Source organism: Terrapene carolina, unplaced genomic scaffold (assembly GCF_002925995.2).
Source record: "Terrapene carolina triunguis isolate 2854851 unplaced genomic scaffold, T_m_triunguis-2.0 Scaffold406, whole genome shotgun sequence".
NCBI classification, from domain to species: domain Eukaryota; kingdom Metazoa; phylum Chordata; order Testudines; family Emydidae; genus Terrapene; species Terrapene triunguis.
Genome location: NW_020664757.1, coordinates 807,741 through 835,415, shown reverse-complemented (window position 1 = coordinate 835,415; position 27,675 = coordinate 807,741). Strand labels below are relative to the sequence as shown.

Genomic DNA, 27,675 nt, shown 5'->3' with positions numbered 1-27,675 from the left:
GGTTTTTGCAAACATAGCTCTCTCACTTCTAATTGACAGCTATTCTGGCAAAACTTACGTGTAGACCAGCCTAAATCAATGAGGGTTAGGGACCTTAATATCTTCTGAGGATCTGGGCCCGAGTGAGTTGCCCTAGGTCACTCAAGAAACCTGTAACAAAGCAAGGACTTAACCCAGGTCTCCCAAATCCCATCCTTTCTCACGGAATAGCAGCATAGCCCAGAACGTATCCAGCTCTGGGAACGTCAGTGCCAGGAAGATATCAACAAACTGGAGGGACCTCTGTGTAGAGCAACAATGAAGTCAAACAATGATCAGAGGGCAGGAGGGGTTGGCATACAAAGAAAGATGAGGAGTGAAATCTTAGATAGCTTGATTAAATGACCAAGCGGGCACAGGCCTGTCCACAGGTCCTTGAAAGGCGTAAACCCCAAGGAACGAGGAGTGGATTGAGGTGGAAGGGGAGGGTAACAAGGAGCAAGAGATGAAATTCAGCAAAAGGAAACTATATGTTGAGTATTAGGAAACATTTCTGATGGGGGGTAGAGTGTGGAATAGTCTCCCAACAGATGGGTCTTTTAGAGCTAGACAGGAGAATGTACCACAGGGAACAATCTCCCAGTGTGTGATTGGAGTAGGGGGGGAAAGAGATGATCCATGTAAGAGGTCTTTGCCAGCAGTGAAATGAGCAACCTCCCACCCTCCCATACCCACTGCCTGGCTGTGAATCTATACAGAGTTGGGTATTTTTTTCTCCAGGCAACAGCTTGCTTTATGCTGACCTCCTAAATATTCAGCTCATTATACAGTATCATGTATAAATAAAACAGAAGCAGGCAGGAGTGGTCTCCAGGAGGATATAATCGCCTTCCTTTTCTTTATAATTAAACAGGATTTGTCTCCATGTGTCAGGCTGGCCTCTGGGCTAATTTATTGTTTTAAGGAATTAGATACCGGGTGCTGGGCACTCGTGAGTGATTCTAAATGGAGCTGGGTCCTATGTGCCTTTGGAATTCAAAGACCCCCTCCGCCGATACTAGGGGTGTTCTGTGGTGGTGTGGGCAGGGGGAGGCATTGCAGCGATAGGGAAATTCGTATCTGGGTATAGTTGTGTATTTCAGGCGTGCGTGCGCACACGTTTTAGGAACATTTAGATCTGGGGAGCTCATGCCTCACAGTATGAAATTGCTTCTCATGCAGCTCCCACGCTTATCCAGGCTGCTGAGAAACTGGACCAGAGTGCTCTGCCTGCATTGCCTTGGCTTTAGGCAGAGTGAGCAGAGAGCCGGGCCAAGGAGCGCTTCCAGCTCCAAGCAGGGTAGGATGCACTGAGCCAAATGGACACGGCTGTGAAGGATGCCCGGTGCCCCTCCCACTACTTCAGCACAAGTGGTGGAGACCTGTATTTCAGTGCCTAAATTCCTACGGTCTCACCTTTTGAGTCATCAGCAGGGAAAGTCTCCACTGCAGTCAGGAACTGTGATTGCAGCAGATGAAAGAATTCCCAAGCTTGCTTGCTTAAAAAGAGCAGTGAAGCTGTGGTGGCATGGGCTAGCTATCAAAGTACAAGCCTGCCTGGGACCTGGCCATGTACTCTGGTGGCTAGCCTGTGCTGCCATGGCTTCACTGCTATTATTGTTCAAGCTAACTCAATCAAAGCTAGAATGGGTATGTCTTAGGGTTGCCAACTTTCTAATCGCACAAAACCGAACACTCCTGCCCCGTCCCTTCCCTGAGGCCCCGCCCCCAAGGCCCTGTCCCTGCCCCACCCCTTTTCCGAGGCCCTGCTCCCCACTCACTCCATCCCCTCCCCCCATTGTCGCTCGCTCTCCCCCACCCTCACTCACTTTCAGTGGGCTGGGGCAGGGGGTTGGGGTGTGGGAGGGGATGCGGGCTCCAGTGGGGGTGCAGGCTCCGGGGTAGGGCCAGAAATGAGTGCTTCAGGGTGCAGGAGGGGGCTCTGGGCTGGGGCTGAGGGGTTCAGAATGCAGGAGTGGGTTCAGGGCTGGGGCAGGGAGTTGGGGTGCAGGGGGTGCGGGCTCTGGCTGGGGGTATGGACTCTGGGGTGGGGCCAGGGATGAGGGATTTGGGGTACAGGAGGGGGCTCAGGGCTGGGGCAGAGGGTTGGGGTGTGGGAGGGTGTGTGGGGTGCAGGCTCCGGGCGGGGGCTCAGGGCTGGGGAAGGAGCATGGGCTCTGGAAGGGAATTAGGTTGCGGGAGGGGGTTCCGGCCTGGGGAAGGGGGTTGGGATGCGGGAGGGGGATCGGAGCATGGGCTCCAGCCAGGCGGCGCTTACCTCAGGCAACTTCCAGTTGGCAGTGCAGCGTGGCTAAGGTAGGCTCCCTGCCTGCCCTGGCTCCGCGCTGCTCCTGGAAGCTGCCGGCAAGTCCCTGTGGCCCCAGGCGGAGGGGGCGGGGTGCTCTGCGTGCTGCCCGCAAGCGCTGCCCCCCGCAGCTCCCATTGGCCGGGAACCACAACTTTCATTTAAATCAGGCCATTGTCTCCCCTTCCAGTCTTGTTATGAAGAGGGGGATCTGGCAGTGAGTTTTTGCCATGCCCGCTGATCCTGCGGATGGAGATAGGGCTAGCTTGTGGTTTGGTATTCCTGGAAAAGCAATGGCCAAGCATTAGCTTGCTTTCCTTACACTAGAAGCTGGCTTTGATCATTGTCAGAACTGGCACCTTTCCTGACAGTTTCAGCAGAGGCCAAAGACTGAGCAGGCCATGGGCACTGAAGTAGCTCCTACAGGTGTCTGCTGAAGGAGGACAAGAGAGGAAGAAAGAGCAGACAGCTCTGGAGAGGAAGTTACAGTAGAAGGCAGGCTGAGACAAAAGAAAAGGGGATGTCATTGCAGGGGGAGAGAGAAGCATAAGGCTGGGTGTGGGAGGAGGAAAGTGGGGTAGCAGGAACCAGACACATGTTGGTTGGGGGACATGGATCCTGCTCCCTGCTAGCCCCCCGAGGGCACTTGCTGTGGAGAGGGGGCAGGTTAGAGGGAGGACATGCAGAGATGAGTACTTGTTGCACCCACAGTATGGGTAATAGGGCGGCAGCTGCCACATCCCCAGAATACTGGACATTCTGGTACTTCCGAAAACAGCTTGACCCCGCCCCCGCTGGTGTGACCTTGCACACACCATGCCGCATGGACGGAGCCATTTTGAAGAGTGTGCCACCTTGCCCCCCACAGGTGTGACCTTGCACGCCCGGTGTGAGTGAAGTCATGCCGCATGGACGAACTCATTTGAAGAGTGCCCCGCCAACACTCGTATGACTTGGCACACGTGGTGTGTACAAGGTCACGTCACATGGAGAATGACATTCTGAAGAGCACCCTGCCCCCACCAGTGTGACCTTGCACACACACTGCATATGAGGTGGCAGCACATTCCTGATGATGGCGTCATCCATGTGGCGTGACTTCACACGCACTGTATGTGTGAGGTTATGCTGGTGGGGGCGAGGCGGTGCACTCTTCAAAATGGCATCCCCTGTCTGTGATACTGGACAAAACCGGACTGGGAAGAGAACCATAGGAAGAGGACTGTCTGGCTTCAAACCAGAGGAATGGCCTGCCCTGGTAGTGCTGCTGCCCTGGTGGGGCTCCCAGCGAGCCCTCAGGAAGAAACGATTCAGCCAGAATTCCTGCTGGGGAGTAGCACTGCTCTGAGGTACCCCCTCTAATGGGCATGCAAAAGGCAGAATCTAGCCCAGTGGGAGCAACAGGGCGAGAAGAGAGGCAGAGTGCAGGAGTGGGGTGGGGGAGAGATGAGTGTAGGTGGAAGCAGAGCCTTGACAAGGAGTGTGAACTTTAGGCGCGAAGAGACTGGGAGGCAGTGATAAGACTGAAGGAGGCCACATAGAGCCTGATGCATATCTTTCCATTGGCTCAGACCCAGGTGAGAGAAGATGAAGATTTAGCACCTGAATTCTGGATTGAAGGAAGCCAAAGCGCAGGGGGGCAGGACGAGGCGGGGAGGAGGTTATTGCCTCTGGAATAAGTAAGAGACAAGTTCACTGAGGAACCCAAACAGACCTCAATGCCCTGCTGCTACAATGGGAGGTGATGTATAGACTTTTTCTATTTACCTTCTTTGGAAATGGAGCAGCTCGTGTGCATCTCTGGGAGTATTCAATGCTCATTGGCAAGACAAAAGCATTAGAGCAAATGGTTTGAGGTTCTCTGGAGAGCCAGGCTGCAGGACAGACTTTGCAGGGAAGCATCTTGCTTTAATTAGCCATCTGTATGAATATTCTATTTTAAAAGGGGTTTCCCCTGTCCCCCCCCAATCAGGGGCAAGATCAATTTCTGATTTGCAGCTCCTCAGGCATCAAAGATGCCCGCTCGCCTATGGAGGGTGGAGTGGGATGTTGGAGAGGTCTCCAGCAGGCCCTAGCCCACTGTTCATTCCACCTGGATTGTGGGCTTGAGCGCTTTTGCTCCATCACGCTTGCTAAGGCTAGGCTGTGAGTTGCATTGGGATCCAGGCCTGCTACATATAGTGAAGAACCGCACAGCCCACAAAACCAACGAACAGCCCCCCTATAAAAGTCCCAGCAGGGTCAAAAGACTGATTACTTTAAAGGTGAATGATAACTTGAAGCCAGCGCCTCATGGAAGCTGCCTAAAACTCTTTCAGAACAGAAATCTGGTGGGATGTTCATCATACCCATGTTGTGAAAGGGTTAATATGGCCCAGAGAGGCCAGTTAACTAGCCTGCTAGCACCTGGAGAAATTTAGAAATAAAGCCCAGCTGGGGCAGAGCAGGGCGTGTTTCCATAAGGAGCTGGGTTGGAGAGGGGAGATGGAGAGTTCCCTTTCTCTGGGAAACACCCTGAAAGAAGGTGAGAGAGCGGACAAGACAGGCTATGCCAGGGGTGAACTGAAAGCCTGCCTGGTGTTAGGGGCTCTGAAGAGCTCTAGTCGGTCTGAACCCCAGATCACATCAGCTGCTGGGCTGTAGGGTTTATTGAGGCATAGAAGTATATGGCTCAACAGGAGGACCATCCAGAGCAACAGAGGTATGCCTGTGGTGAGGTGGCTGCTACCTGGGCTAAAGGTTTGGATTTTGTATATATACTTTAGGGGACTTTGGGTAAAGGACTCTGTGGTACTGGAAGGGGCAGAACTCTATAATGGGATCTGGCTGGAGGGCCAGCATGCGCCTATGGCCACAGGAGGCCAAAAGACAGTTTTGGTGGGGGAGGAACTGAGGAAAAAGTTGCTGCAGCACCATAGCCAGTCTGGAGCGGTGAGCTGGGGTGGCAACTTTGCCACAAGAAGAAATTCAGTAAAAATGGTCAGACCCTGGCTTTCATTCTATAACTGGCTTGACACCATCCAGTTCCTGGTGCACTGTTGGTGTCCCCACAAAATGACCACCACAGCTGGTAGTCTCAGTACAGAGGCTAGCAACCCAGGCTCTGACTCAGCAAAGCACTTAAGCCTGTGCTTAACTTAAAAGCATGTGAGTACTGACTTCAAGGGGACCCTTCTAGTGCCTAAAGTTTAAGTGTGCGCTTAAGTGCTTTGCTGGTTCAGGGCCTAAATGGTCCGTGGAGTCAGAACTACCTTCTCACGCCATCCAGATTAGGGAGGAGACACATTGCCAAGGGTGGCATGGAAAGGCTCCAGAGAAGAATCGCATGTGGTGAAGGCACTAGACTGTCTCTGGAAACCTGATTTGCATTCTACACCCTGTGTGACTTCAGGAAATTTGCATAGTCTCTCTCTGCCTCAGCTCCCCACCTGTTGAATGGGGATAACACATGCTTTCTCCCATGCTCTCTTGTCTATTTAGATTATAAACTCTTTGGGGGAAAGGACTATCTCTATTAGGTATATGTACAGCACTCCTGGGGCCCTGATCTAAACTGGGGCTTATGGATAATAACGTAATATATGTAATAGCTGTTCTGAGCCACACAGAGGAGTCAGGCTGTGATGCTGGCCCATTTTGCTGACATTGTACATAGAATTTCCCTTCCCCTCACTGGATGGCCCTCTCAGCTCCCCTCGGGTTAACTGTGCTGTGTGGGGGAGGTACCTGTTATGTCAAGCTTGTTGCTTTCCACCAGCTGCCCCTGCTGGGGTTGCGTTCCTTCCTAAGAGCACACGCTGGCACCAGAAGAGAAGGTGGGATGAGCTTTTCTCTGTTTGAAGTGATGTAATCCTTTCAGCTGGCATTAGTGCCTCGGACGGTAACAGCTCTATAATTGAGCCTCCCCCGATGCTGCAGCAGATATTTAAATCTCGTTTGTATAATGCCTGGTTACAATTCCTGCTGAGAGATTACTGTCCGCCTCCAGTACCCCTGAATGGAAACAAACAACTTCAAGCCATCCAAAAGCGGGGAAGAGAGTTACTGCTCTTCTAGCGAGCACAAACACCTCAGGACAGCAGGGTCCCCAGAGGCAGGCTGTGCCAGATGGCCAGGAGTTCTTGGGTGTTTGCTGATGCTGTGGTGCCGTTGGTATATTATTATATTCATTCTGTAATGCCTCAGTCATGGCAAATACACAGGATGTTAGAGGCACAGGATAGAATATCCCATGGGGGCATTACAAAGACACACCGCACCGCATGCGGCTATTAGAAGCACATGATACTGTATACTCCAGGGGCTGTTACAGAGACACATGACTCCCCATGGAGATACTGTAGAAGCACCCAGAATGAGTCAGGCTGGTCTTTGCATAGGGACTTCTCCCCACTCCCTTGCACACTTGTGCAAGGCATGGCACAATCAGTCTCTAACATGTCTGCCAGCTACACTGGCTCATTCTTTCAAACCTGTTGTTTTAGTCCCTTTTATGATTTTTGCACCAGTGTGACAAGGTTCTCTGCTCCAATTGGTTGGCTCTGTCCCGAGCTGGTCTCTGCAGGATGTTTAAGACTCTCTTAAAGAGTCATTGGGTGACGGAGAATGTGACTCTGTAGCTCAGTGGTTAGAGGGGAAAGAGTTCAGAGCTTGGAGAGCCCCGTGCCCATGTGAGCTTCAATCCTAGCGAGGGGCAACACACACAGCGTTGCCCTTCCAGGAACGTGCTGGCTCTGGGCAGGACCATTTCCAAAGCCCATTGATCCTCAGACTGACTGTGAAAGCTGCTGCTCAGTCTCTAACCCCTGGGTGTCAAACACTAAGGGCAGGCAAAGCTTCCTGAGCAGGGATCTGCCAGTAGCCCTTCGCCATGTTGCTCCCCCTTCATCTTGGGTCCAGTTGTCAGACATCTGGTTATGGTGCCATCTTGCTGTACCAGGCTATGGTGTCTTCTGTCACAGATACTCCACCTCCAGTGTAAGTCCGCAACCCCTGTTGTGTGGAGCCCTGGGCCTTGACCCAGCATCTCAGACAATATGGTACAGTGCTGCAGTGTTTTTTTTGTGATGCATGGCAGGAGAGACAGGCCGAGAGGAAGCTGGGTTCTTGACCCCCCATCTTTGTTCTGGAGACATGTGATGGGCATGAGGCATAGAGCTGGGAAGGCCTGGGCCAGATTCCTGCTGCCTCAAAGTTTCTCCAGTCGCATCCTTCTTCCCCCACTCCATCTGCCCCCACCAACCCCCGCAAGCCCACTTGTCCGTCTCTGTCTCTCCCATGTGCATTCTATCATTTCTAATACCCTGATACCAGAGTGATGGGGCATCAGACTTCTCCCTGCATGGTTGTGTCTGTCAAACTCATTCAGACTCTTCCTCCTCTGCCAGCACCCCAAGGCATGGGGGTGTAAGAGGCTGGCATGCTGCAATGTGGATGGCACTGATTGGCCACCAGCTACTGCCCCATAATGGACAACTCATCAACTGTCTCTGCCACCATGGGTGAAAAAGTCTTGGTGGCAATGAGAATTAGCCAAGCGCTCAGGGTTTTTTGGTGACTAAAACTGGTTCCTATAGAACAGCTGCCTGGTGTCTTACATGTAATGAGCCTAGTGGTCTCAGTTCAGCGTTTAGTAATCCGATATCTGTATTGTGCAAACTGCCATCACAGGGTCAATGAGTCATCTCAGTGCCAGCACTGTGTGAGCCATGGAAACTGACCTCCCCTTTCACCTCTAGGAGGTGTTTGTGGCTCGGGACAGCTTGGCCCACCGCTATCCCTGCTGCATTTTTTCTCTTGAGAATAAATAGAGGACATTGATCCAGTGCCTGTCACTGGCATGAACAGCCCTTGGGATGTGTAAATATGATCTTAATCTTCAGATGAGCCCTGGGAAAAGGCAGCAGGAGGGGATGGGGGATGGGCTGTCTCCCAGGAAATGAGGCAGGAAAGAGAAGGATGGGGAGCCAGAACCTGCTTTCGTGTTTCTCAGACAGTTCTACAATCTGATGCGTTTCTTTTACCTGATAATTAGCTTTTTTCTAAAGAACGACAAGGTGTTTGCTTTCCTGGATACTCCTAGCAGAAGTAGAATTTTAATGCTCTTTACAGGTGACAGGCAGCATATTTTGCAGACAGCTGGCATTCACGCTGCAACTGGCAGTGTGTTGACACTTGTCGAAGACTGGTGAATAGAACGGGCTGTGCCAAACTGAGGGGTTCCTTTTTATTTCTTAATGTCTTTCACACCTTACTGGAATCTTTAATTTTCAGTTTCAGAACATTTCCCCCAGACTCGGTATTTATAATTGTTGCAGCACATATTGTGCATTCTGTATCAGTCTCTGGGCTGCCTACAAGTAGGGAACATAGTCAGCAGTTAAATTATACATTAGAACTTGGGACCCTCTTTTCCTAGAGCACAGGCTGTTGTTGCACAAGCTCCTGAAGAATCCCCCTTAGCATTCATGCTTTTTCTACTCCTTGCAGGACTGCTACTACCCCACAACTTAATTGCATGCACTTTGTGCAGGTCTCATTCCATCCTGAAGAGGGCAGTGGTTTGCATGCTCACAGAACCTCTGGTTCTTGCCCAATTCAGGTCGACCTCTACAGCCATACTCATCAGTGTGTTTCTTACACCACTTGTTCTTGTTGCCTCTGATCTCAGCTGGTTGTGGGGACTGTGGGTTGTGGCTGTGATCGGCAAATGCATAATGAGTGAATTGTGTGGATGGTATATACACCCTGGGGATAGCGTATATAGGAAAGAAATGCAGTGAGAACCCTAGTATAATGTGAGGGTTAGATGTCTCAGGATGGGCAGTGGAAGGAAAGCAACCAGGTGCATACCTTCTAACATTACAAGTGGCTAAAGCAGGACACAGCACCATTCAGGTTTGGCCCATCTCTCCCTCCGTAGACTGAGATAGAGGAGCAGAGGGACCAAACCTGAGTGACGCTGTGATCCCATGCAACAGGTTGCAACACCACTTGATTTGGGAGTCCTCTCAAGTGGCGGGCCTCGGTCTAACTGCTATTTGACCAGGAGAAGAGGGTTGGGGGTTCAAAGCAGGATAATCCTGAGCCCGTTGGGAGGTCTGAGAGTGTATGGCAGAGAATGGAGGCCCTACCTCATGGCTGGCAGGGAGAGAATTAAAAACCTTTAATCTACAGCAGATGGCTGCCCTCACGGCAGGCATTGCCAAGATTCCCAGCCAAGGGGGAATGAAGAGGGGGCTGAGCTGGGGTCTATGGCTCCTTTAGGAACTACAAAAAGGAGCGTGTTGAGTCGCTTTCTCTCTCTGAATTTGGACAGATCCTTGGGTCAGACTCACCCTGGGATAAGGGCACATTTGCCTGTGTTTGTTATATCTGGGTTGGATGCTCATTGGCCTTAGGTGTTGGGAGTGGCCCTCTGTAAACAAAACTTGGATTGGTTCTTCTGCATTGGGCCTCGACAAATGGTGTCGTTAGGCCTGCGATTGAAAAACATCCCAGACTGTACTCCTGCACATCTCACCGTATGCTTTTGTGTTGCCACTTCACCTCGTCTGATCTGCTGAGGCAAAGAACTGTTGCCTGGTCTATGGTTTTCACTGGCCTTTACAAAGGGCTTGGATGTCCCTTGAGATGTATATAAAACAAGGGTTGGCCTGTACTCCCAGGGTGAAATTTATGCCCCTTCTCTCCTTGAATTAATCTTCTGTTGCCCTAAATGTAGTTGCAATTTGCAGATACCACCTCTGGAGCCATGGTCTTTTTTTATTTAAGCTAAGCAAGGTTGGATGGCAGAGCTCCAAGGAAAACCCAAGGAGCTGCAGGGAGTGCTGGTGATCAGCGGCGGCTCCAGGCACCAGCGCTCCAAGCGCGTGCCTGGGGTGGCAAGCCGCGGGGGGCGCCCTACCGGTCAGGCAGCCTTCTGCGGCATGCCTGCGGGAGGTCCGCCTGTCCAGCAGATTCGGCGGCAATTCGGCAGCGGGTACGCCGAAGCCGCGGGACTGGAGGACCTCCCGCAGGCAAGCCGCCGAAGGCAGCCTGCCTGCCGTGCTTGGGGCGGCAAAAAAGCTAGAGCCGCCCCTGCTGGTGATTCAGCCCCTCAGCTCTGTTTATACTTTTCCCAACCTGTTTCTGTTGGGTTGGCATGGCCGCATTTGCAAACACTAATCTCCAGGATACTGGCTCTCATAGCCCTGGGGCCAATAATAAAAGCAGAATGGCCCAGCAAGGCTCATTATTGCACACAGCACCTTTCTAGGTAAAGGGCTGGGAGGAGCAGGCAGGGGAGCGTGCATCAGCTCAGCCCACTGAGCTCTTCCTTACTGCGTGCAGCAACACAGTGGGCAATGCACCAGGGGCAGGTTGGGTGACATGAACCTGATCCTCCTGCAGCACCGTGGATCGTTGCATGCAGCACCACACTGAGTAAAGCCCAGCGGCAAGCGAGGCATCTCGAACCAGCTGGGTGATGCACGCTGGGTGACATGCTCTTGTAACTGCATCCTTCTCCCTTCCATGGCAGCCTTGACCTGCCACTTACAGTACCTGTTACTGAAGCGGTTTCCACCCTCGTGGTGGGAGTGTGTGGATGCAATGGCGTGGTGGCTGGCTCCCCCATGCGCCCTGGATGGAGATGCTGTGGATACCTGGCTGCAGCCTGAGCTTCCCAGGGGAAACTGAAGAACCCACAGCTGCATCGGTCTGAGCCACTCACTCTCTGTTCCTGCTCCAGCAATCCCTGCTGCACTGTAATCACACAATTATTATGCCATTAAAATGTCATATTCATAGAAATCCACATAAACAAAGCATTAACAATCTCTGGAAAATTGTAGTCTTTACTGCTAATGACCTGCTCTTTGAGCACTCTCCCCCCTTTCTTTTCTGAGCCTTGATTTAAGAGGCAGACAAGGAAGTACATCTCTGTGCTTAGACTCTCAATTCTTAATGTACTGTCACAGCGAGAGACTTCTCTCTCTCTTTAATAGGGCTACAGGTGGTTTGGAGGAGCCCACTTAGCAAGCTGGTAAAGAAGGAAGAGGCAGTTCAGAGTGTTCTCAGCTGGGAAAGTGTCAAATATCTGGTGTAATAAGGTAGATCCCCTTTGAATTGAATTTTGTCTCTAGTCTGCCTGTGGCATTTTCTATTCTCCTTGTAACGTGCCCAGGGAGGTGATAGCTCAGGGTTTTGATTGGGGAAAGCAGGTGGGGGTCAGAGAGTGGGAGACTATGCTGATGAGATCCAGTTCATCCCTGGTGTAATGCCATTGACTTCTACCAGGGATGAACTCAGCCAATTCCCTTTAGAGCGTACACAGTTTCTCTCCCCGCCCCCGCTCCCTTGGCACTATAATTGATTCCCAAGGGCTTATCCAGGTGTGTTATTCCTGATGCATTCGGGTTGTTTGTCAGCTGGTCGCACTCTGACGCTTCTATGCGAGGACTAGTCTAATGTGTCTCGAATTAGTTTTTTGTTTGTGTGGGATGCACCAGACACCACACTTGTTCATTTCTAACAGTGGCTCCTTGCTGCACACCCTTCACTGAAGCAATGCAGGGGAAGAACTTTGCCCTCCCAGCTGAACAGGAAAAGCTACTTGTAGGGGAATATTGGGGTCCAAAAACCTGGAAAGGGTCTATTTAAAAGTTGGCCACATCCGGTTCTGTTCAGTCCATGTATAGTGAAGCATTAGAACTCACTGGGTATTTTAAATTATAAATAATAATCTCGAATCCTGAAGGATCTGAAGGCACTTTTGAGGGACAGTTTTGCTCAAGTGGTCTGAACACAGGGATTGGCAGCTGCCAATTGTAGTAGGCTCTTATCCGGCTCAGCTGCTAAAGGTGGACAAAGATGCATTCTCAGCCAGTGTGGGTTCCAGTGCTGTCGGAAGCTCCACCCACAGCCCAAGATTCACTCACTTCTGCTGTCAAAGTGTTGGCACTCAAGGTCGATTGTTCAAATCTTCATAATGAACCTAGTCTAAAGCCCACTGAAGTCAATTTAAAGACTCTGATTGTCTTCAATAGGCTTTGGCTCATGCCTGACATGATCATGATTGTTTTTCTTTCTTTGACCAGCAGTGAAATAGTTACCTTTACTGCAATCTAAGTTGTCATCAGTAAGTTTCAGAATTAACATTCCATTGATGTACGGCAGTTATTGGCATCCATTCACACCCTGCTCCCATTTGAATAGCTTTCTCCACAATCCTAGAGGCTGGAGGCTTCCTTAAAAAAAGCGTTCTAATACACAAGGTGGCAGCTACCAGGGACAAATGTTTGCTCACTGTGCTGGTTTCCAGCCCCATGGAATTACTAGAAATGTCACGACTATGCCTATTTCATGGTATATCCCGGCTAATATTGATGCCAGTTTGTATAGTCCTGAAAGGCTTTAGATGCAACTCTTCTAAACTGATCTCAAACTCTGTGAGTCATTCACCCATCTAAAGCACAAAAGCAGAGCTTGCTTTTCACAGCTGGTGAACCTGATTAACTACTGTAAGTGAATCTGTAACAGGCAAGTTTCCTAACAGAGTGGTTTGCCTGGTGCTATTGAGAGGAAGAGAGAAGAACCTATTTCATTAAAGTGGTAGGCTGCCCCTCCCCCCTTTTTTAAACCAGAGAATGGGTTTTTTTCTCCCTCTGCTGTAGACTTATTCAATCTCTCAAACTCTTCTGCCAAAAGAAGTGACTGTTTCCTATAATTAATACCAAACATTAAACTGCAGCATTGAAAGAGAAATTGCCTAATTGTGTAGGAAAAAAATTAGAATTTATTACCAGAACATGGGAGAAAATGAATGAGACAAAGAGAGAGAGGAGCCCTGCAGAAGATAAATAGAAAGGCAAGTGGAATATTGACTTGATCTTTCTCTAGTGCAGGGTAATTTGGCTTCTAAAGTGAGTTAGATCATAATAAATTAAATTTAGATTTCTGCACATCGGTTAAATAACTCCCAAGACAGAATTCTAGTGTGAGGAAGAGGTGATAAAACATGGTGGAAATATAATGAAGATCTTATCCAATAATCCAGAACTGATGTGTGGTCCCTGCATGTGTGATAGGGCTTTTCCTTTCCTTTGTCAGTGGTCCAGGAATAGGTAAATCGCCTACCTGCAAGCTGGAGAAGCCGTCTGTCAGTAAAACACTTGTGTATATATATACAATGCATCCTTCCTGATATCCAGTGCAGATTTGCTGTCTAAACATTCCCATCCAATTGCATGCAGCCTCACAGGAAGTTTAGGAGAGGAGGTTGAAGAATACTGCATCCCAATGAGACTTCAAGGGGGTATTTAGCTATAGTAAAGAGAGTGTAATTATCCAATAGGAATTTGGCCAGGACACTGGGGTAAACTCTGCAGAATGTAATCAAGTGCTGAAGCTCTGCGTCTGATGTCCCATCTGTGTAGGGTGACACACATGTGGCAGGGTGTGCAAGCCCCACACTGTGCAGGAAGGGGTTAAGGAGTTACTCTGGGCTCATAGGTGGCCCTACCCTGCAGCACCTTCAAGGTATGCCAGGAGTGGAGGAAGAGTTTAAAAGGAGAGAAAGTCAGCTCAGGGGCAGGCAGACAGCTTGGGGGCGGGGGGAAGAGGAGGAGGAGCACGGTAATGACAGTCTGTTAGTCTCCCCAGCTTCCAGGGAGAGGCCAGGCAAAAGGCAGTGCTGCCTTGCCTGTGCGTGGCCTGAGCTTCTGGAAGTGAAGGTGGGCTGGACTATAGTCTTTCTAGTGGCATTTCCTTAAAATGCAGATGGTCACCCTAGATGCACCTCCCAGAAGCACAGTGCCCCAAACTTGATGGGGGAACATTCCATTTTAATTGCAGGAAGCATTCACTGTCTGATAAACCAGCTCTGCTTCTAGACATCAGATGCCTTCTATCCAAGGATCGGCATCTATAAATGGAAAAGTCCTATTCAGTCATCTACAGTAGCTTGTTTCCTTGCCTTGTCTGCTGAGCACACAATCCTAGCTGGAGCACACTCAACCACTGTACCCACAGGCTAGGCTGTTCAGAACTTCAGAGTTTATTGTTGCAGCCTCACCACCATATGTAAATGGCTGGTGTCCTTGTAATGCTGCAAGTACGAACAGAGGTGCCTAGAACATATGGTTGACATCACAGCAGTTGCCTAATTGCATTGTCTTGGAACTGCATCTGTCCATTATGCCATGTGAACTTGGCAAGCATCAAGCTCAAGCTGGCAGAGACTTGCCCATACTCCCTTGCAGCATAATTATTCAGAGATCAAAGGGCCAAGCCGCTTAGCCATACCGTCCCGGGATAGGTTGCCATTATGCCAAGGTTTTTAAAGGGATGCTGTACTGACAAATCTCTCAATGCAGAGCCTGATTCTCCACTGTTCTGCCCTACATCCACTTGAGCATTGGTGTAAAGGAGTACACAAGGTGCAGGGCAATGGAGAATTAGGACCACACTATATTACCTCTTCTATATAAAGCTGAAAGAAATTTGTAATATTTTGCAGATGGTTTAATTTTTGCTCTTCCCTCACTTGGCTGGTCAGTTTCACTTCCTGTTTATAGTCCATTCCCTTTTCTGGGTCTCCTGTCTAGTTCAATAACACTGTTTCATATACATTTTTTTTAAATGACCTGTTTTTATGGCCATTTTAAAATGGAAACATTTCTATTCATATTAAGTTTTATAGAACTTTTTTTCAAAAACACAACTTCAGCTTGGGATCTAAACCGCTGACTGTTTCTTCAACAGAGCTGGAATCTCAGGATCCTCTCCAACCCTTGTAAATTTCAGGGCTTCAGTGGTTCTGAGATGCAATCAGCTCAGTTTTCCCTGATCTTTCACTGTGCTGGTAAATCATGTTTTACAAGATGCCTTAAAAAAACATAAACTATATTTATTGCACAATATTCTGCATTCCTACCAAGAGCCTACAAACTTTTATGGATAGCCTTCTGCTCATGAACCTCCTGATGGACTGGAGTGGCCTTAACATTTTAATAACTTTCCTTCGTTCTTGGTGTCCTGGGATGCCAGACTGATGTTCAGTAAAGTGGACTGTTCTGTGATTGTCATCAGAGGCAGCCCAGCCCAGTAGAGTGGCTATAAGCAGAAAAGCAATTGTAAGAAATGACACTGTGGTGCACCATATTTATTCCCTCTGCTGAATGTGCTGCGTCTGCAAGTTAAAAGATGATTTTTATAACTCTCAGCAACTGTATGCTCACCTTGGGATATGAAAATAAAGTCATGGTCGTCTTGCCTATTGCCGCATGGCTGGTAATAAAGCTTCTGCAATCAGACCAGGCCTGATAATGTGCTTAGATCAGGGTTGGAATAGAATTGAGCTTGCTCCTCTGTTGTTGCATGGGCTTAGTAGGTGCCAGAGGGGAATCGCTTCCTCTGCTTAGTAAATTGACCAGATGGAACCCAAAGGCCAAATTTCTTTCTGAGATAACTCCACTGGTGGAGATGGACTCAGCTGGAGTTACAGCAGGGTGAATCTGGCCCCCAGGGAACAGAGAGAGAGTATTCTCCAGGGAGAATAATGGCGTTACACCAGTGTAAGGTCAGAATGAGCCTTGATGTCTCTGCCCTGAAGAGTTTACATTCAACAGCCCAGACTCTGATCTCCATGTCACTGATCAGTAATAACATTGAGGATCACTGAGTTAGGTCCTGATTTACGCTGGTGTAACTGAAATCAGAATTTGGCCCAACAGGGTGAGCAACAGTAAGAAATATTGGGAGTGCTCCGGAGGGAGGACGAGAAATAAAGCCGCCTTTGGTTAAAACCATAGAGGCCTTGAGGGACCTGGGAGTCTCTTTGTGCTGTGAAGCAGTGCCATGCCTTTGGAGGCGGCCTGTGTTCCCTTAAATTTCACTCCAATGGCCTTGCAGCAGGAGAAGGGACATTCGAGGGGAATCTTGATCCAGCCCTTTTTGCTTAAACTGATGTATGGGATACAGGCTGTTCATTTGCAAGAGCCATCACTTTCCCCTCCCCCTTCCTATTAACATGGAGAATGTGCTGTCCGATGTGAATAAAATCAATTATGGGATAAAAATCGCCTGTTTCAAAAGCTTCATTTTGTGCCATTAGCAGGGGAGAGTGGCTGTGAGCTGGAGTAACAAAAAAAAGATCAATTATTCGATAAGATCACAATTTTCTTTGGTGCTGAAATTACTGTACATGTTTGAATCACTCTGTATTACACATAGGCTGAGATCAAAGAGGTTGTGCTGCCTAACGATGCGATTTTTATCGAGTGCACCTTGCATTCGCCACCTCAGAGCTGGCCCAGACCCATTGTGTGCTGCTTAACGAAAGGACACTTTGACTCTTGTACAGCCAGGCGAGCAACATCGTAGCCCTGTTGCTCCTCTATACCCGAGCAAACAGTGGGGATGATTTATCCCCAAATGCCTTGCTTTGCAGGACCCCCTGCTGTCTGCAATAATGTGGAGACAGGGGAGTAGGGTGACCAGATCACACAGGTGAAATATTGGGACGCGGGGGCCGGGACGGAGCAAAAAAAAAGGCCTCTGGAGCTCCACACCCCGCCCCCCCCACCAGTTTGCCTCCGCTCCGTCTCCACCTCCCTCCAGCGCTTGCACCACCATACAGCTGATCAGCGCAAGCCTGGGAGGGAGGGGGGAGGAGGAGGAATGCGGCATGTTTGGGGAAGAGGCGGGACTAGGGCGGGGATTTGGGGAGGGATCCAATGGGGCAGTGAGGGGGTGGGGTTGGAGGCAGGGCCAGGGCGGGGATTTGGGGAGGGATCCAATGAGCGGAGGCAAAATATCGGGACAATTCACGTCCCGACCGAAGGTAGGTCGGGACGCGGGACAAATAAGCAAATATTGGGACAGTCCCGATAAAATCGGGAATCTGGTCACCCTACAGGGGCGTTACGTCCAGGTGAGCAGGCAGCGTTTCAGGACAGATGTTGCACCAAGGTATCTGAAAGGAAGTGCAGATTGAGCCGAAGCGCCCTTGCCAGGCGGTTGAATATTTGACAGGTGTGAGAAGACATTAAAACACACAATATAATTTAACCAAGCGAGTCATGGCTGTTGGATGGTGCTGAGGTTGGCCTGAAGAGCTAGCTGCCAAAGGGCAGTGCTAAGGGTCCCCCGTGGTCGTGTCCTTTTAATCTGTAGCGGGCCAGATCCTCAGCTGATGTAAATCGGTGCAACTCCATTGACTTCAACTACTATTTGTGAGCGGGCGCGAGAGAGCACATGTGCTGAGGAGCTGCTAAACATTTGCTGGGTGTCACTGCACTCTACCCAGAGACACCTGTGACGTGCAGGCCTCCATGTTCTGACGGGGTTCAATGTTTGTGTGTGCAGGGCTCAGATGTCGACTGGGATGACCTCTGGGATCAGTTTGAAGAGAGAAGGTACCTGAATGCCCGGAAATGGAAGGGCGGAGAGGACCCATACCGCCTCTATGCCTTTAACCAGCGGGAGAGTGAGAGGATTCCCAGTGACCGTGCCATCCGCGACACCAGGCATTACAGGTTCTTGCATCCTTCCCATCCTCTTCCTTGATCAGGCAGCACTAGTCAAAAAGGGACATGATTGGTCCTTCTTTAAAGGTGTGCACTGGAGACAAAAAAGTACGCTTGGGGGGGAATTAATGGGCTAGAGACGTGGCACACTATGTTCTTGGATTGGGAACATACCTAGGGGATATCTTTGTCTTCAAAGAGACCCTGATGAGATAAGACATGTTGGCTTAAAAATAATTTATTATATGCATTACTAATATCACCTTAGACAATTAATTGAAACAGATTTGTGCTGTTTGATACGTTGTTTGCATTTCACCAGGGCAGGGAAGCTAGACTGGTCAATTTTACTTCTTGTTTATAGTCCGTTTCTACTCCTGGTTCTCTTGTGCAAACACACTAATGCTGTTTTAGTTTTTTTCCCAAATTGGAAGGGGATGTTTAAATCCTCAAAAATCCCTACTGATTGCACTGAAATTTTAAAAAGAATCATAGAATATCAGGGTTGGAAGGGACCTCAGGAGGTCATCTAGTCCAACCCCCTGCTCAAAGCCAGACCAATCCCCAACTAAATCATCTCAGCCAGGGCTTTGTCAAGTCTGACCTTTAAATGTTTCTTGATTTTCATGCTGACCTCCAAAATCATGAGATGGGTCCACAAAATCATGAGATTGGCTTAAAATAAATGCCGAGTGCCTTTTATTTCCCTTCTGGCTTCTGCTCCTTTAGGGTGCATTCAAGTCCTGTTTTCAAGCTTTTCTCTGCAACCATTAGGGTTAGAAACTTTACTTTTTAAAACTGAAAGCAGATCTCCTCTCCGAATCACCTCCTGAAGCCAGGGCTTTCAGAGAAGCACCAAATATCATGAGACACGCAATAAAATCCTGAGAGCTAGCAACTGTGTGATTTTATTCTATTTCTATGATGCTTGTGACCTCTCCCACTTTATTCAATATAAACCAAACCTAAGTGTTAGGCCTAAATTTATTGAGTGCCCCTTTCATTAGTTTTTGGGTGCTTGTGTTGAGGAAACAGTATTCACTGATCCACCCACAAATGAAGAGGAAGGGGTCTGATTTGGTCTCTATTTTCTTAGGATGAGACTTCCCCCTTGTGTTTGTCTAGTCTGATGTCTGATGCTGACATCCTATCCACTGAAAACTTCACCTGCTCAGGAGGGTGAACACCATAGGATTCCATTCAGATTCTCGAGGAAAAGTAGACCTCACCTTCCTCCAAGACAGGCAGAATTTTGAGTGAACAGGACCACGTGTCTATGTGTGTGAGCATACCACCAGCACTGACCCCTCTGGCCCGCGGAGATCTTGCGCTGCGGAAGAAACAATCAAATGAGGTGCCAAGTGCAGCACAGCTGCTCGCTATTTTGTTCAGCAGGACAAGGGGTTAATAAAGGGAGGAAGGGATTATTGCAGAGTGAAAGTGGAGGCGTTGCGGGGGGGGGAGAGAAATATAAGAACTTATCCGGCTAGTTCTCCATCAGCCAAAGGAAAGGGCTCCTGAGTGGCACACTCAAAGAAACACGCTCTCTGCTTTGGAGGGCCATTTGGATGGTGCTTCACAGGTGGATTTGTGCCATCTGGGGGATTGTCTTCTTTCATAATTACAGTGCTGCTTGACTTAGTGGTGATGGACTCCCCTAATGACAGTGGAAAACTGACAGGCAGCAGCTGAGTGCTTTCAGCTCTGAGGGGTGGGGAGGGTCTAGAAGGGCCTGATTTCACTATAGCTAGGCAAAGGATTCCGGCACTTTCCTTTACAAGAGCTCACCCAGTTTTAATCCTCATTTTCCCCACGAGGCTCTTCAGGGGAAAAGCTGCCACAGGCCATATCCTCCCTGCTCGGCACATGTTGTCACTTCTTCAGTCAGCTGCATGTAGCAATAGCGGCCCCAATCGTCCCCTCTTGTGGGCAAACTTATGGTAGGGAATCTCCCTGAGGTTCTTCTGGCAAAGTGTTCTCCCTGGTCATTCTGATGGGGCGGGGGCAGCGTTTTCTATGGGGCCTGCCTGCAGTCCCTTGGAGCCCTGGGATCCTCATAGATTTCAAGGACTCAGTGGGAGGCCAGGGCCGTACATAAGGCTCTGTGATCCAAGCCAGCTTCTTGCCGGTGCAGTTCCAATGGGGCCACACTCATAGGGCTCTCTTGGCCAGCAGCAGTCCCTGTGACACTACCCGCTGCCTCTAGCTCTAATACCTTTCTCCTAATCCCATGTTGCTGATGGAGGGTGAGGCACATCCCACCCACTCCCCATGTCTGGATCCCCAGACCTGCAGAGAATCCTTCTCGGGGTCCTGCGGAAGGAGTGAATGCTGCCCTATGGAGACCTATCCTGTTGCCATCCCATCTTTCACAGGGGAGAGCTGAGATCTCCATGAGTGGCATCTAGGGCATACAATTGGGGTGGGCAAACTTTTTGGGCCGAGGGCCACATCTGGGTGGGGAAATTGTATGCAGGGCCAGGGCAGAGGGTTGGGGTGCGGAAGGGAGTGTGAGGTGTGGGAGGGGGTGCGGTGTGCAGGAAGGGGCTCAGGGCAAGGGATTGGGGCAGAGGAGGTGTGCGGGGTGTATGGGGGGCTCAGGAAAGGGGTGCAGGAGGGGTGCGGGGTGCAGCAGGGGGTTGGGGTGCATGAGGGGTGCAGGGTGTATGAGGGAGCTCAGGGCAAGGGGTTGGGGTGCGGCAGGGGGCTCAGGGCAGGGGGATGGGGTGCAGGAGAGGTGCGGGGTGTATGAGGGGGCTCAGGGCAGGGAGTTGGGGTGCGAGGTGCAGGCAGGGGGCTTAGTGCAGGGAGTTGGGGGGCGGGGTTGGAATAAATTGCCTAGGGAAGTTGTGGAATCTCCATCTCTGGAGATATTTAAGAGTAGGTTAGATAAGAGTAGGTCAGGGATGGTCTAGACAGTATTTGGTCCTGCCATGCGGGCAGGGGACTGGACTCGATGACCTCTCGAGGTCCCTTCCAGTCCTAGAATCTATGAATCTAAGCAGTATTCCTTTCAGGGCAGTGAACAAACAATCACTAATTGATTCTTCACCTCCTTGTGAAGTACCTTACTCACACATGGGGCAATACAATCACTGAGGGACTTGCCCAAGGCTGTCTAGACAGCCTGGGGAAGATCCAGGATTAGAAACCAGGACTTCCTGGCCCCCAGCACTGTGCTGCTTCATGCAGGACAGTGACAAGTGGTGCAAAGAATTATTTAAAGGGTTTGCACTAGAAGAGACAGCAGAGGCTTGTTGGTTTGGTAGCACAGTGAAGGAGCTGCATCTTCTCCTGGATGGTATCACTTAGGGGTGGATTTGATGTATGGGGAGGGGATCTGACCTGCCTGGAGCAGCTGGGGCAATCTGAACCCTTCCTTCTGAGAGCTAAATTAGAACTCCTTTCCCTTGTGTTCCCCAGTCCTGCTTCTCTCTCTGCAATTCATTTGGTTTGAGTTGCTTTCCAAGGACATGGCCCAACCTTCAGCTCCTAATGTAGTTCCCATCCAACCGCCAGAATCCTTAGTACAGTAAGTCCTCACTTAAAGTCGTCCCAGTTAATGTTGTTTCCTTGTTATGTTGCTGATCAATTAGAGAACATGCTCGTTTAAAGATGTGTAATGCTCCCTTCTGACATCGTTTGGCAGCCGCCTGCTTTTTCTACTGCTTGCAGGAAGAGCAGCCCGTTGCAGCTAGCTGGTGGGGGCTTGGAACCAGGGTGGACCGGCAGCCCCCCCATCAGCTCCCCCTATCAGCTCCCCGCTCCCCTAAGTTCCCTGTGCAGCAGCTGCCCAGCAGGCTATCAATTGCAGCTGTCCCTCCCCCCACTGCCATGTGCTGCTCCTGCCCTCTGCCTTGGAGCTGCTCCCCAAGACTCCTGCTTGCTGTGCGGGGGAGGGAAGGAAGGGGGGGCTAATGTCAGGGTGTCCCCCTCCCCCCTGCACTCCGCTTACCCCCTCTTCCATAGAGCAGGGGGGGACACACCAGGGCTCAGGACAGAAGGAGCTTGCAGCAGCTGCGGTCTCAGCAAGCTGATCTAATTAACAAGGCAGTGTACTTAAAGGGGAATGCGCATATCTCCCTCCATTCCTGCTGCCTTGTAGAGTGAGAGAGTTAACCCTTGAGGGCTCAGCCAATTGCTAGTTCATCATTTAGCAGTAAGGGAAATATCCCACCCTCTGACTCCTCCGCCTCAACCAAGCTTCACAATCATCATCACTGTGTACCAGTATTAAATTGTTTGTTTAAAAATTTCCCTGGAACCTAACCCCCTCATTTACATTAATTCTTATGGGGAAATTGGATTTGCTTAACATCATTTCGCTTAAAGTCGCATTTTTCAGGAACATAACTACAACGTTAAGTGAGGAGTTACTGTACTCTGATAAGTAGAGCTAGGCCTGCACCAGAGCCCTTGGTCTGAATCTGGATCAGAATCCGATCCTGGGTCTGGATTTGAAATTCCTAAATTGCCTCTGTGTAAAGAGGGAGAACCAAAATGTGGGAGCCAAACTTCCAGCAATTCAGCTCCTAAGGCTAGGGCCTGAACCCATCTCTAATGATAAAATTGCACCAGTTCCGTAGCACAGTTTCTGTTGTGATTTTTTTCACTCCCTTGCCTAGTGAGGCCAGATGCTCTTCCCTGTGAAGGAGAGCTGACAGCCCTGACGGACACATGCTATAGCTGAGCAGAGAGCCTGCTATTCCTGGAGAGAATTAATGCAGGGGATATTAACCATCTGCCCAGTTTTAAAGGGAAAATCAACTAGACTGACCCTTTCTCCAGGCTCTGTTGTGGTCTGGCTGCTGCAGCCAAGTGTCAGCTTTTTTCTGGGTGCGTGACATGGTGTCGAGTGCTTTGGAAAAGAAAAGCTCTCATTAAGGGAGGAAGCAAGGGCACAGCATGTGGAGGGGCCTGGGCTAATTACATTTACTTCCAATTTCCTTAACCTGGTAATTGGATTCCGATTTATTGAATATATCTGGCTAATGGTGCATCATCCATAGCATTGTTCAAGCATTAGAGCAGCCACTAAGGAACTGGGGCTGCCTGGAGATTCAAGAGCACCAGTCAGCTGGGAGGAGGGGGCTGCAGGAAGACCGGTCTAACAGCCCTCCATGGAAGGAGGTTTTTGTTCACTGTGCAGCTGTTTGGGGAGATGCAGCAATATGCCCTGGCACTACAGTGCGCTTTGCAAACAGACCTCGCTGCTACGTCTCATTGGATAAAGGCACTGGGGAGGGTTTGTTTGATCTCTTAGCACAGCCTGGTGGGTAAATGGAAACTGTCATATCAGACTCTCGCAGCAGGGAGATTTTCAGCGGCTGACGGCTGCATGAGGGAAAGCGTAGAGGAGAGTCAGGCTGGGGTTGCACACTTTGGAAACTGGCGCTGTACCTCCTCACAGGCAGGAAGGGTTGAACCTCCAAAGGGCTGGATAGCTCCTGCCCGACAAGCACGGGAGACCGACAGTGGCTGTCACTAATGGAAGGTGAGCTGCAAAAGGCTCAGTTCGGACAAGCAGCCAAAGGACAACTTCGGTCTAGTGATCAGGCTCGGAATCCCTTGGGAACAGGCTTTCTTGGGAGCTTTCCACTCCTGTCAGGACCTGATTCTCCTCTCAGCCGGGCTGGTGTAAACTCTGTTACAGTACTGTTGTTAGTGTTAGTTCGATTCTGGGTAGCACCGAGAGGCTCCCGTCAGGAGTGGGGGCCCTTTGTGCTAGGTGCTGGCCACACGCAGAGGGAGCAACTAGTTTATTTCATTTATAGCGCACTGGCTGAAGGACAACGGAGTGTGTCCACACTACTGACCCCAGGCAGTGTCAGGTTTGCCTTTTCGCTTCCCCCCTCAGGCAGCATGACGCTGATTCAGGTGGAGTCGCTGTTGTCTTTGGCGAGAGATCAAACTATCACCGGAAGGCTGGCGGAGAGTGGCCCTTCTGCCCCTTGCTGGGGGCCTTTCTGCATGTTCCCTCCAGTAAGCCCCTATCCCCAGGAGTGCAAGTCCTCAGCCAGTAATTTAGCTGTGGATTGCTGCCTCTGACAAAGTGCTTTCCTCCCCCACGCCGTGCCCCTGCTTATGCCCCCGCCCCCCTTTCCAGCTCTGTAACTCCTCCAGCTGCATTGTTGGCTGTGATCAGGGGCGGCTCCAGGCACCAGCGCACCAAGCGTGTGCCTGGGGCGGCAAGCCGTGGGGGCAGCCTGCCGGTCGCCGTGAGGGCGGCAGTCAGGCTGCCTTCAGTGGCATGCCTGCGGGAGGTCCGCCGGTCCCGCGGCTTTGGCGGCAATTCGGTGGCGGATACGCCGAAGGCGCGGGACTGGCAGACCTCCCACAGGTATGCCACCGAATCCGCATTACCGGCGGACCGCCCGCAGGCGCGCCGCTGAAGGCTGCCTCACTGCTGTACTTGGGGCAGCAAAATATATAGAGCCGCCCCTGGCTGTGATGAACCACAGGTGGTTTCTCAGAGCAATATTATCAGCCAGTGGTCCACAAATGGGTCACCAGCTGGGCCTGCGGCAGGAGGAGTGGAAACGGGAGATGTGTTCCTCTCAGTCCCTCCGCTATCTGCTGGCCCCTTTCCCTTCCAAAGCTGGCAGGGGGTGTGTTTGAATCTGGTGTTCTGGGTCAGCCCATTGAAGAGATGAGGAGCAGCTGTGAAGTTCATTCCTGGATCTGAACTTCCCCAAAATGTGCAGGGTGTGGGGGTGGATCCAGGGTTGAGAGTCATAGTGGGGGTGCTGTGGGCCCACATCTAGGACAAGGTTCTGTTCGATCCGAGTTTCAGGTTGCTTCCTCTCCAACCTTTTTCTCCCACCCCTGACTGTAGGGCATGTGTGACTGCAGCAGGACTAGCCAAACCTCCAAAGCACAGTAATTCCCAGCCAGTGTCACCTGCCAAAAGAAACGGGAGAACTTTCCAGCTCTTGTGCTTGCTGCTTTTCCACTCTGAATGTGATGCTTTCTTTGGGATGGGTCTAAAAAATCTCCCTGCTTTTTGCCCCAGCCCAGCTAAGCAGCTGGAATTGCCAGCAAAACCTGGCAGGCTCAGAGCAGCAAACTCCTGCTAAAGGGTCAAAGAAAAGGGGCAAATGTTTAGGGGGGGAAATCTGGCATCAACCTCCAATTGCTTTGCAATATTTGTTGTTGTTTTTCCCTTTGCTGACTCAGAGGTGGTGCCCTGTCTCAGACAATGAGGAACTGTAGAGTCAGTGGAATTAGAGCAGGAAAAGATCTATTAAGTCATTTTATCCATCCTCTCCCAAGGCCAGATTGAAAAGTAGCCCACGGGGAACAATGACTTGAGCAATCGGGCTTCCACCACTTCTCCAGGGAGACCACAGTCTAAAGGATCTCACAGTTGAGTAACCAGCCTAACCTTTCCTGTGCTTAATTGCATTCCTGGTTAAAAGTTTTATACCCCCTTGGATCACCCTAAACCAGTGGCTTTCAACCTGTGGTCCACAGACCCCTAAGGGGTCTGCAGACTGTGTCTAGGATTTCCAAAGGGGGCCACACCTCCATTTGAAAATTTTTAGGGGTCTGCCAATGAAAAAAGATTGACACCGCTCCTCTAAACAATGCCTCTCCCTGCTTTAAGCACTTGTAGATGGCATATGGCATCCCGACCCCTTCATCCTCATTTACCCAACCCTCGAACATTAAACATTTTACATTCCCACAGAATAAAGGCATTTCCACATGCTCTGCCCAAAGTTAGTAATTCCTTGTTCTTAAAATGCTTCAAGTCCAAAGCATGGCTGGCTGCCCTTTGCCAGCCGGTTGAATCCGTAGCAGTGTACGAGTGCCTCTAATGCACAGCTTCTTTGTGCAAGCTAGCTAATCCACTGAAGACTGTGATCCACACATGCACTGTTGGATTGCAGACCTGTCATGTTCCACTTTAAATACCCACTAGCAAATGTGGTAATAAAATGGGAACCAAGGTTACAGAGAGTCAGGGTTGTGGGTCTGTGCTTGGTGTGGCGCAGAAGTGTGTGCTATTGCTCAACAAGTTTGAAGACGGTCAGAGAGTAGGATATAGTACCCAAAGCCCTAAGAATTCTCGGTGATGGCTTTCTCGGTTTCTTCCAGCTGTAGCAGGCACCTCCCAAGGAGTGCAGACATTCCCGTGTTTATGGTATTACTGTTCCATATGCTAGTCATACTGACCTCCACCTTCAGAGCTCCACAGACTGGAGCATGAGCACATCACCCTGCTATTTTGATCTGTCCTTTGTGTGGTGGTACACATGGTGTGCGCGGGGGTGTTGAGGATCTGTGCATGTGTGTATTTGGTGTGCATCTGTGTACGTGTGTGTGCCGGTAGTTCAAACGTTTGTGTGAGTGGCATCTGAAAGGTGAGTGTGCAGTGCAAATGTGTGCTGCAGGGCACGAGTGGGGCAGTTGTATAGTGTCTGTGTGCGCTTGCGTGCTTTGGAGTTACATTTTCCTGTTGAGTTGATTATTGCAGTGGTTCTCAACCAGGGGTATGTGTTCCCTTGGCGGTACTCAGAGGTCTTCCAGGGGGTATATCAACTCATTTAGATATTTGCCTAGCTTTACAACAGGCTACATACAAAGCACTAGCAAAATCAGTGCAAACTAAAAGCTCATAGATGCTGGTTTGTTTATACTGCGCTGTATGCTATGCACTGAAATGTAAGTACAATATTTATATTCCAATTGATTTATTTTATAACTATATGGTCAAAATGAGAAAGTAAGCAATGTTTCAGTAATAGTGCACTGTGACACTTTTGTATTTTTATGTCTAATTTTGTAAATTTTTAAGCGAGGTATAAATGGGGGTACGCAAGACAAATCAGACTCTTGAAAGGGGTACAGTAGTCTGGAAAGGTTAAGAGCCACTGGATCATTACATTCCAGACTTGGATTGGGCACTGGATTGCATTCAAGCGCCCTTGATAATTATATACTATCTCAACAATAGCAAAAGTCATAAATGGGAACAATTAGATTTTGACAACATCCCCTTGCCTGAAAGTTTTCTGTGACTCCCCAGCCCCTGTTTGATTTCTCCTATTGCCTTGTCATTCTCCAAATCTAGTTACCTTCCTGAAGCCTGCTGCACTAAACCTGCTTAGAAATGAATCAAAATGAACAATCTGTCCTGACAACTAGAAACAATTTCAACACTGCAATATTTTGTACCACCAAAGGAAATTTTGGCTTTATGTCTTTTCCTTGCTCGGCTTCCTCAGAGCTGTTTGTAATGTTCTCTGCTATCCCTCCAGAGGATCCCCTGGAATCATTAGTGTCTGCAGAGTGACCGGTGTAGAAATGACCCCTTCTCACTCCACTGAGCCCTGTGTGTATTCAGAGTCTCATATCTTGCTTACATTAGCGACAGAAAAATGCTTCCATTGCTCCTTTCAGAGCCAACACCTGTCTTTGGCGCTCCCTCTCTCCTTGCTCTCACATCCTCATGACAATTGGTGACGCCTAGCTGCAGAGCTGAACTCTACCCTCCGTTACTGAGGTTGCATGGGTAAAACTGAGGGCAGAATTTGAAGACAGGACGAGGGGTTGTGCGTGTGTATGTGAGGGCAGAATTTAGCCTGCAGTATCTTTATTACTGGCAATTGTGACAGACCCAGACCAGTGGGGTACAGGAGTCTGGTAGAGGGCAAATATACTGGTCACTGGATGAGTAGTTTTCTGTTCCCTGAGTGACCAGAGCAGGGGCTGCACTAGAGTAATCAGGAACCTGCTAGAACCAGTTAAGGCAGGCAGGCTAATTAGAACACCTGGAGCCAATTAAGAAGAAGCCGCTAGAATCAATTAAGGCAGGCTAATCAGGGCACCTGGGTTTTA

At 49.9% G+C, this 27,675-nt stretch overlaps 1 protein-coding gene across 1 annotated transcript in view; it reads left to right on the top strand.

The window, feature by feature from the left end:
• The window catches only part of GALNT14 (polypeptide N-acetylgalactosaminyltransferase 14), a 188,404-nt gene that overhangs the window by 61,794 nt on the left and 98,935 nt on the right, over nt 1-27,675 (top strand). Inside the window, exon 2 of the mRNA XM_026658187.2 lies at nt 17,672-17,841. Within this exon, the coding sequence (XP_026513972.1) occupies nt 17,672-17,841 (170 nt within the window). The remainder of the gene's footprint in view (nt 1-17,671; nt 17,842-27,675) is intronic.